The sequence below is a fragment of the Manis pentadactyla genome, assembly GCF_030020395.1.
Source record: "Manis pentadactyla isolate mManPen7 chromosome 15 unlocalized genomic scaffold, mManPen7.hap1 SUPER_15_unloc_1, whole genome shotgun sequence".
Lineage (NCBI taxonomy): Eukaryota > Metazoa > Chordata > Mammalia > Pholidota > Manidae > Manis > Manis pentadactyla.
The window spans coordinates 1,939,682-1,950,468 of record NW_026644588.1 but is presented as its reverse complement, the minus strand read 5'-3'; the positions used below and the strand labels follow the sequence as shown (position 1 = coordinate 1,950,468).

Here is a 10,787-nt window from a genome sequence, read left to right as displayed (position 1 = left end):
CGCGCCTGCGCCTCAGTCTTCAGGCCTCCAGAGCCCGGAGGGAATAGACTTACGTTGCTTAAGCCGCTCAATTTGTGGTACTTTGTTCCCGTAAATCCTAGAAAACCACAGTGCCGAGTAAGACGTTTTTAAAATCAGATATGTAAACGAATATACAAGTTCTTACAAATGAATGAGATCAAAATGCCAGTGGACGAGCAGAAAATTCACAAGAGAAACGCCAGTGGCCAAGGAATATAAAATACATTATTAACTAGAAAATATGGCATACAAAAAAAAAGAAGTAAATTCAAAATGAGGCCTCTCAGTGCTACGGAGACCCGGAATGGGATCTTGGGAGGCAAGAAGGAAACGAGAAAACCAGGGAAAATCTGAATAAAGTGAAATCCAGACTTCAGTTCCTAACCAGGGACAGATGCTGACGTTCCTGCTGACACACGCGCATAGCCCCGAAGGTGCGCCCTCAGGGAGGCTGTGAGGAACTCTACCCGAACTCTGTGCTACGCTTGTAACAATTCTGCGAATCTAAAATTATTTCGGCATAGAAAGTTTTAAAAAATGTTTTAAAGGATTCAGGAGTAGAGTGTCGTGTGAAGGAGAGCCGAGGGCTCCAGAGCCAGGCCGCCCGGACGGATGTCTCGCTCTGTCACTCACGAGCTGTGTGGCCGTGGGTAGGTCCCGGCGCCCTGTGAGCCTGCGTCGTTCTCGTCTATAAAAGGACTAATAAGAGTCCTTGTTCTGTAAGGTGTTAAGAGCATTGAACAAGTGAATCCAGAGGAACTCAGGACCGCGTCTGAGAATTAGGAAGGGGTAGATGAGTGTTGGTGTTATTTTTACTTTTTGCTGACAACAGCAATATTTAAAACTTGACAATGACCGTGGTGGGCGAGGACGTGAGAACTCATTGGCACTGTTGGTTGTGTTGACCTAAAAAATAAAAGAGCCAGTTATTTTACCAGCGAAATGGGTGTGTTCAGGAAGAGCGGAGCGCGGCAGCATGGGTCATGCAAGCTCTAGGCGGTCCTATGAAGGAGAGGGGGTTGTTTTGAGGAGGGGGAAGTTGGGAGGGGCTGTCTCAGATGAAACTCCCCTGGAGGGAAGCGGTCAGGGCGAGGGCTGCTTCTCACTGGCTGGGTGGGGGGGCCTGTGATTGCCGAGTCGTCCTGCGATTGACGGGTGAGCCATGATACGCCCCCTGGTCCCCCAAAAGCTTCAGTGAGGTTTCCCATTAGTAATGTTCAAAGTGGGAAAGAAATGGGCATTATTTTTTGAGGTGTAAGAGGGATCATTTTTATTTTTTATTACTATTTTAACAAACTTACTGATAGATAATTTACATACCATGAAGTTCACCTGTTTAAATTGTAGTGTTAAATAGTTTTTTAAATATTTTTATAGAGTTGTGTAAACCACCAATGTAATTTCATTTTTTAAGTGTACAATTTGGTGATTTTTAGTGTTTTCACAGAGTTGTGCAACCATTACCATTACCGAACTAATAACTTTTTCACTGCCCCAAAATGAAGCCCGGTGTCCCTTAGCAGTGACTCCCCATCCCCATCCCCATCCCCTCCCCTTCCCCTGCTCAGCACCTACTTTCTTTCTCTACAGATCTGGACATTTCGTATAGATGAGATCCTACAACGTGTTGTCTAGGGTGTCTGGCTTCTTTTCCTTGGCAAGTTTTCAAAGTTTACCCATGTTGTAGAATGTACAGGGCTTCATTGCTCTTCATAGCTAAGTAATATTCCCTTGCATGGAGACACCGTGTTTTGTTATTAGTCATTTGGTCTGTTTTCATGTGCCTCTTTTCAGCACAACAGTCGCACTTGCAGGGGTCATCTAAAGTTGCTACCACGATTGGCAATGAATTAGTAAGACCAGCAAGCATCCGCTTAATGGCCGCGTCTCTGGCTCCCCTGCTGTGTCCCCACCGCCCCCTACAATTCTCCACACCTGACGCATGCTCAGCTTTGGCCCCAAGCTCTGGTTTGTTCATGTTCGTGGCTTCCTAGTATTCTTTCGTATGAAGATGTGTATGTACACACCACCATTCACACCACATTAGTGTACACACACACATTCTAGGGTTGCTGAGTCAGGCTAAAACAGGGAGCAGAGGGACTCAGGATTCAAATCAGAAGGTTTGGGATAACAGGGTGCTTACGGACCTGAACAGACCAAAATGAGGTCCTCAAAGTCTGCCTAAGTCAATTTCCTCTCCTGAGGAAACATGTTCTCTTTCCCTCACTCTGCATGTGCAGTCAGCAGCCAGACCACCCACCCCTGCACCCATGAATATCCTCCCCACGGCAGACTAGCTCCCTTGTAGGAGACCCAACTCGCACGCCCGGGGCTGCTCGTCTCTGGAGCATGCCTGCACTCCCTTGAGTGTGTGCTTTCACTTTAGCAAGTCCCCGTTTGTGCGCACCTGCTCGACCTGCTCATGAATTCCTTCTCAGCCAGAGTCAAGAACCCTCTTCAGAGGCTGAGGTCTCACCTCCCTGGCGGGGAGACCTCCCTGGATTGGATTCAGACAACAGAGCCATGTTGACCAATGTAGCTATGAAAATGTCTGAACTGTACCCACCGACACGGACCCAAGCCTCCCCCAGGCACGTCCCTGTGAGCACAACTTCCGCCTCCCAGAGTGACTGCACCTGCAGAGCAGCACACTTCAAACTTTTAATACCTTTTAATACCTTTTATTCCCTTCCAACTTAAGTGCCACCACTATCTCTTGTTTTGAATGCTTCTTTTTTATTTTTCAGACCCTTTCAGACATTTTAATTACTGTTTTGTACAATGTTTGTAATGCACCTGGTACATTCTCACCACCTTCTTTCCTTTTTGTTTCTTCCTCTGACTCAGAACTTCCACCCTGAATCTCTTTCCTTCTGCCTGAACTGCACTGTCTGCTGTTTCCAGTCTCCTGGCGGCCTGTCCTCAGTCTTACTGTCTGGCAACATCTCTGTCCTGCGTTCGTTGTCTGTCTTCACATGGCAGGCAGGCCCCTGAGGATCTCGGCCTCCCGGCATTCACGCCTCTGTGAAACCCCCACCCCTCGAGCCCATACGGGCTGGACCTGGCGACTCCTGCAAATCAATAAGAAAAAATCTATCTGATAGAAAACATTCTATTTACAGGCATTTCACAGAAGAAAAAGGGCAAATAGCAAAACCCATAAAGAGATGGTTAACCTCTTTAGAAACCATTGCAGTGAAAATTAAAACAAAAATGAGATGACTTATAGCCATCAGCTGGTCATAAATTTAAAAGACTGATATATCCTCTACGACAAAAAATTGATACTCTTATACACTTCATATATATTGATAAAACTTATTTATGTTGAGTTTGTATAACTAGCCAGAATTAAAATGCCATTCCCTTCAATTTAGCAATTCCGTTTTTAACAGAACCTATACTATTCATATATGTGAATGGAGTGCATTTTGCCTATGGTTAGATACAAGATCAAAACACACAGTTCATTGACTCATGTAAACAGCAGCCATGATCAGAAAGAATCATGGAAAATTAAATCCCGCTCGTAAGAGTCACCAAAGCTCTAAGTGAATGAGAGGAATGAGGATAAGTAAAACTTACATGAAGAAAATTACTTTTTTAAACACAAAAGAAGACATAAAGTAAGATATCTGAGGAAGGTGCAAGGATGCAAACTAAGAAATTATGTCTTGCAAAAAAGCATTTAAAACAACCTCAAGGTCTGCCAGCGTGGGCTTAGCAATGCTGATTTTTCATCCATCACACAAGATACTCTGCAGTAGTCAAAAAAATGATGTAATTCTGTGTGACCCCTATTTACTCAACAGAAATATCTCCAAGACATGATTAGCCAAAAATGCATGCTGTGGAAGAGTGTTTCTCGACAGTGCACAGTCCTAATATTATTCAGTATCACTGACTCCTTATTTTACCAGAACACTCTAGAAGGGTAACCAGGAGGCACGGCTGATGTCCTGCTTGTTGCAGTCTTGTTCTCAGATCTTGGAGCCCCCGTGGGACAGAAAGTCCCTGGAGGCGACCTTGGGCAAATTTCCAAGGTGAGAAACAGCCAAGGGGGAGGGGCTGCGGCTCAGAGCCAGTCCCAACCAAAGCAGCGAGCCCGCCCGCCCCTCCTGCTTCCTTTGCCCACAGTTTATAGAAGGGGATTCATCCTGGGCAAGGAACCCCGGCTTGGAGCGCTATCACCTCAGCCCTTCAGAGGAACTGGTCCCCCACCAGCCCACCCAGCACCTTGGAGACGTCTGGCTTCCTCTGCTGCTCAGGGAGTGGGCAGGACACCCAGCCAGGAGGTCAGCCTGCCCCAAAGGTCTGTGGCTTCCATCTCATACCTGGGATGACTGGAGGCAGCAGGGCACTTCGGGGATAGTCAGCCAGTGTTGAACCCCAGCAATGCCACGTACTAGCTATGAGACCCTGGGAAAATTGCTTAACCTCTCTGTGCCTCGGTTTTTCTGTGAAATGGAGGAGATAAAACTGCCTGCCTTGCTAGGGTGGTTGGGAGGATTAAGTGGGCTATATGAAGAGTACTCAGTCAGCGTCTGGCTCTTAGGAAGTGATTATTTAAATGCTGGTTATCCTTCGATGTGAAGGACCAGGTCAGAGAGGCAACCTCGGTGCTAGGGGGCCTTGTGGGGTCGGGGAGTTCTTTGCTGTGGGGAGATGTCCTGTGCATGGTAGATTCAGAAGCATCCTGGTCTCTGCCTGCTAGATGCCAGTAGCACCTTCTCCAGACACTGCATGTGTCCCCTGGGGGGACGCAGTCATCCTGGGCTGAGCACCACTGCTGTGAGCTCTGCGTGAGCGGAGACATGAAGTGGAGGCTGTGAGGGGCGGGGGGTGGGGTGCGGGGAACGCTATGGAAGGCATGCTGGCGCTCTTGAGGAGGCAGGTGCTAAAACGCCATGCTGCCCCGGGAGTGAGGCTTCTGTGTGCCCGTCAGCCAGGCTCACCCCTCCTGTGGGCTGGTGTCTCTGCCTCCCTCCACTGCCTCGCAGACTGACACCCGTGGCAACGCTATTTACACCCACGAGGAGGTAAGACCACCCAGTTCTGACAAACAGACTCACCGGTTTGGAGAAAATAATAAAGACACACGTCGTTTTATGTGCCAGGCACTGTTCTAAGAGTTATATACATATTAGCCTCATTTAATCCTCACGACAATCCCATGGTGGGGGTCTTATTCCATGTGTTAGTGATAAGGAAACCAAAGCCCAGAGACCGTAGGTAAGTTAGCTAAGGTCACACAGCTCTGAAATGGCAGGCGGGGACCTGAACCCAGGCAGCCTCGCTCCAGGGTCTGTGCTGTAATCCATGACACAACCCACCTCTTGGTTGTGAGTACTGGCCCTAGGGACTTTCACACTTATTTTTTCCACAGTGGGATCGGTCGTCTGATGAAGGCTGAGCCAATAGTCCAACAGCAGTTTAAGAGACAGACGTGGAACCGGCCCCAGCTGGAGGGACGGGGACTCAGGAGAGCATCAGCAGTGTCCGATCAGAAATGTCCTGAGAGCTCACCGCACGCCAGGTCTTGTCTTGGTACCTTCCTTCCACTGCCTGGGGGCCCTTACAGCACTACATTATCCCATTCTGCAGAGGACCCCGGGGGCCCCCAAAGATTGCGGTTTCTGCCCAAGGCCACGCAGAATCCAAACCCCAGCTGTGTGGTTGCAAGAACATTCTTAAACACTGTGCACCTACTGTACACAGCCTCCTGTGCCCGATGCCAGGACGGAAGATGAGTAAGAAATGGTCCCTGCATGCAGGAGTGTGTTGGGGGGACCCCCAGTCTAGTGGGGGTACGGATCAGTGGGAGGCCGTGTGTCCCCCTCCTCCCCGTCTCCGACCTGCAGATAGAGGAGGCGACGCGATGAGATATCGAAGACCTGAGTGGGCCAGCCAGGGGACTCGAGGCACACCAGCTCAAGAGCGGTGCCGGAAAGGCACCTCTCATATTTATTGATCAGGCATCACATTCCTGAGCGGGTTAACAAGTTTCTAGACACAATGATTAACATGCTTTACTCCAGGAATGTAATTGCCCCCAGGTCGCTGGGGCAAGTCCTCCCTGTCACCAGGCAATGAGGGGGTAGAGATAACAAGAAACAGATCTCGGTTTAGATTTAGTGAGCTGCGGTGTGCACCACAGATAACAAGGAAGGCAAACAATTCCCACAGAAACAGAATCATCTATGGATGGCAACCTACACTGTGGGTGGCAAACTGTAACGAAGATGCTGTGGAGCCACGTGGCAGTGGGCATGGTAGGACTAAAAGTCCTAAACTGGTGCCCCATTTGATATGCACAATGTTTTAAGTTTGAGTTAACTGCTAATAAGTAAAAGCGAGGAGGTTTCACATTAAAAAAACAAACAAACCTGGAATTCTGGATTCTCTTGAAAAATATCTAAATCTGGCAGTGCTGGGTCCACCAGGAACAGCTGGTGAGAGCTTAGAGCAGCTGCCTTATTTGGACAGGGTATCCGTTTATCCACAGTCCCCACCACTCCCTATTATTACACTCAGCTGGATTCACTAATTTATGTACCAGTGCACCTCCATCGAGTTGGAGAGCTCTTAGGAAGACACATAAATGCACGTCATTTAATGAACAAATACTTGGGCATCCTCTCCTGACGCAGCTCACCCAGTTTCTCAACGTTTCCTCCCAGGTCTTTGCTGCTGTCCCGTTCCTCTCCTCGTGCCCGGCGCCTTGAGCATCCTCCGTGGCCCGGGAGCTTTCCCGCTCACAGAACATGCCCAATCTCACGGCAGTGTCCGTCTTCCTGCTCCGCGGCTTCTCGGCGGTCCCCGAGCTCCAGCTGCTCAGCGCGGCCACCTTCCTTCTCGTTTACCTGGCTGCGGTTCTGGGAAACATCTCCATCGTGGCCGCTGTGACCCTTGACACCCGCCTGCACACGCCCATGTACCTCTTCCTCAAACACCTCTCGCTGGTGGATATCTGCTCCATGTCCACCACCCTGCCCCGGGCCCTGGTGGCCACCGTGCTGGGCTCTAGGAAGATTTCCCTCCTGGCATGTGCATCCCAACTCTTTGCCTTTGTCTGTCTTGGGTCCACGGAGTGTTTTCTTATCACCTCCATGGCTTACGATCGTTGCCTGGCCATATACAGGCCCCTGGTGTACCGGGCAGCCATGGGCCCCAGGACCTGCATCTCCCTGGTGGCAGCGGCCTGGGCCAGCGGGCTCCTCTTCTCCGCCTTCCACACAGCCAACACCTTCTCCCTGCCCTTCTGCAGCCCCGCGATCGACCACTTCTTCTGTGACATCCCCCCGCTCATGCGCCTAGCCTGTGCCAACGCGGATGCCCACGAGACCGCTGGATTCGCAGCCAGCGGCTGCATCATCATGAGCTGCTTTGCCCTCACTGTCCTGTCCTACGTCCGCATCCTGGCCACCGTGGTTCGGATCCACTCCGCGGCTGGCCGCTGGAAGGCCTTCTCCACGTGCTCTTCCCACCTGGCCACCGTTCTCCTGTTTTACGGCACCGGCAGCTCTGCCTACATGCAGCCCACAGCCCGTTACTCGCCACTGCAAGGGCGCATGGCCGCTGTCTTCTACTCCATCCTCACACCCACGCTGAACCCGCTCATCTACAGCCTGAGGAACAAGGACATGCAGGGTGCCCTGCGGAGGCTCTATCTCTAGGTGCCGTCTGAGGACTTGGCGTCCGGCCTTGGGAGGGACTCAGAAATCCACCCTCACACGGCTTTTCCTGCGCTCCTGGTGGAGGTATCAATGCCTCCAGAGAGCACAAGGCACACTTGGTAGCCAAAAGGTTGGCAACCATGCCAGAGGACAATGAGTCACGCAGGAGGCCCCAGGAAAGGTCCGGATAAAATGGAGACACAGCCAGTGGGCGTTAATTTAGACAAGTGGTACTGCACATACACAGAGCAGAAAGAGAGGAGGATGGAAAGAGGAGAGGGCAATTTAAATGGTGGAGGGCTCTTCATCCAAGATTCGTGCGTGACTGTCCCAGAGTCCGAGTCCAGCAGGAGACCCCCTCTCGGTTCCCATGGGCCCCACCCAAGTGGGTGCACCGTGGCCTGTTCAATGCGATCCTAATGTTCAGGGGTACACATATATCTTCTAGTATCTGTCCTAATTGTAAGCCAGGACTTCATCAGAAGCAGCAACTATTCCAGAAGAAAAACAGGTCATATTATACTTATAGAGATATGGTTTGTGGTTTTCGTGGGGCTCCTTCCTAAATGAATGTCAGAGGTACTGCCGTCTTCCTGCATTGCTTACCCAGTAATGCTCTATGAGTTGGGGTTTGGTTCAGTTGCTTTAACAGAGACCAATAACAGTGGCTTAAATGTCACAGAAGGTTTATTTCTCTATCATGTAAGCATCTGTGCCTAAAGGTGATCCTGCCACAAAGTCATCCTGAGACCAGGTTCCTCCCCTGTCCTCTCCTTATCCACGTGGTGGAAGGTGGCTCATGAACGTCTGACTGACAATCCAGCTTCAGGGAAGGAGACGCAGGAAGCCGAGGGCAAGCAGCACGCTTTCAAGATGTGACCTGGAAGTTGTACACCGTGCTTCTGCCAACGTCCCGTTGGCCAGTGCTCAGTTACATGGCCACACTGGCCTGCAAAGGAGGCTGGGAAATGTTATCTCCAGCTGGTTGCCATGTGCCCAGATAAAACTCCAGAAAGAAGGGGTGAACAGTTACTAATTTTTAATCATTCCTCCACATCCGACCTCTCAATGAGCAGCTGTCTATCTTTTCATTCCATCCTATCATCATGCTTCCAGGCCTTCCTTCTTCCCCAGGCCACCTGTACTTGTCACTTGTATATATATCAACACTCAGAACACCTCTGCAAGGTAGCTATAATTCTCTTCATTTTGAAGATAAGGAAAATAAAATTCAGATAGATTAGGCAATTTACCCAAAACGAAGAGGGTTGAGAGAGGCTTGACATTTTAACTCCAGAACCACTCAAGGGCCTAGTTTTTAATGACAGAGATACAATCTCTAGATTGTATTTAATGATAGAATTGTATTCCTCTATGGCTTTAAAAATCCTACCTTGTTGAGGCATTTTGGGGAAAGTTTTAGGAGAGAGTTGAACTGCTACCAACATATGCTTGAGGGCTGAACAGTCCTCCTCTACACATCGACACTAACCTCTTGATTAAATGCATAACCCTTGGGGAGACATAAATTGGCCAGAAAGAGAATGAAGGGGCATGTGACCAGCCAGCTGGATCAAACAAGTCTTTGGTGATTATTTGGGTGTGGCAGACACACCCTAAGGTGATCACCAGCTAGTCACATCCCTGTATAATCCCCTCCCTTTGATTGTGGAAGGAATCTGTGATTACTTTCAGCCAACAGAATATGGCAAAAATGATGGGCTGTCACTCCCACAATGACCTGAGATCTACTCACTGAGACAGAAAACACCCAGGCACCTGAGTGGTCTGCTCACTACCATCCTTCAGTTCTCCTCCCCAAGTCACCTCCTGAGAGAGACCCTCTCTGTCCCTCCCATACAATGTAGGGCCCCTCCAGGCAACTTTCTGTCCCCTCATCCTGTTTTACTATCTACATTGCACTTTATCGCCCTTCTGAAATTACCTGATGATTCATTTTGTTATTCTGCCCTGAATGCCCATCCCCTGCCTCCAAATACAATCTCCATGAAGATGGAGACAGAGCTGTTTTCACCAGGGCCCTATCCTTGGGGTGGTGTAGCATAGTGTCCCATACATGCTAGTTGTCCAATACTTATTTTTCAGAAAACAAATGTGAAGGAGAACCACAAAAAATGAAAACCAGGGGGATTAAAGATGGTGGCGTGAGAAGTGAGACAGAAACCTCCTCCCAAAGCCACATATAATATGAAAATATAGCAAATACAACTAATCCTGAAAGAGAGACAAGAAAGACTACAACAGACTGCCTACATCTGGGGAAAAAAGAAGATCTCACAGAAAAGGGTAAAGTAGCAAAGCCATGATCCAGTGGGACCCAAGCCCTCTCCCTCCTCCCCAGCTCACTAGCGGGAGGAAGAGAAACCGAGGAGGCAGTGGGTGGAGGCCTAAGACTACTGAACACCCAGCCCTGGAGACCTGCTCTGGGAGAGCAAACCTACATTACATGGCACTCCTGAGAATAGTGGGGTTGAGAAGCAAAGACAGGTAGAATACTCCGAGACACTGAGATCCCAGCTGCTTGTGGAGAACAGGCACCCACAACATGCTGTTCTGGGAAAAAAGACAGGCAGGCACTCTGGGAGACTTCCCAACAGTGAGAGGGCTGCTAAGGGGGCAAGGACTGCACAGACCTTGCTGCTCAGGAGAAAGGTCAGGTGGACAAAATTGTCCCGGCGCTCTCAGCCTAACAGGTTGGGAACTTTTGGGGGCTCCAGGTGCTCTACCCCCTGGCTGGCAATGCAGCACCAAGGCCCCCCACCATGAAATGCAGCCTGCCGCTCCTTCCTCTCGGCTAGCTCCAACTCACAAACTTGCTGCCCCCACCATTTTGCCAGGCCAGCCAGAGGGTGGCCCTGCCTGTGGCAGCTACAGGAGCAGAGCATAGAGGCTGCTTCCTGCACACTCAGCCCACTGGCCCTGGCAGTGGAGGAAGGCACTGAAGCCAGGAAGCAGGAAAGAGCTCTTTCCTCCTGGCAGGCACCAGTGCCACTCGCCTGCAACCCCCTCCATTGCTTCAGGTGCTGAGCAGCTCAAGAGGGTAGAGCTTCTGGGCACTAGAGAGCA

The 10,787-nt window shown here is 50.0% G+C and overlaps 1 protein-coding gene across 1 annotated transcript; it reads left to right on the top strand.

The window, feature by feature from the left end:
* Positions 1-6,788: 6,788 nt before the first annotated feature.
* On the top strand, positions 6,789-7,700 carry LOC118932699 (olfactory receptor 12-like). The gene has a single exon (XM_036926395.2). The coding sequence runs from the start codon at positions 6,789-6,791 to the stop codon at positions 7,698-7,700; it is 912 nt and encodes a 303-aa protein (XP_036782290.2).
* Positions 7,701-10,787: the final 3,087 nt, after the last annotated feature.

Bases quoted from the DNA above. Each gene is read 5' to 3' on its own strand.
- LOC118932699 (XM_036926395.2), top strand. From the start codon at position 6,789: ATGCCCAATCTCACGGCAGTGTCCGTCTTCCTGCTCCGCGGCTTCTCG.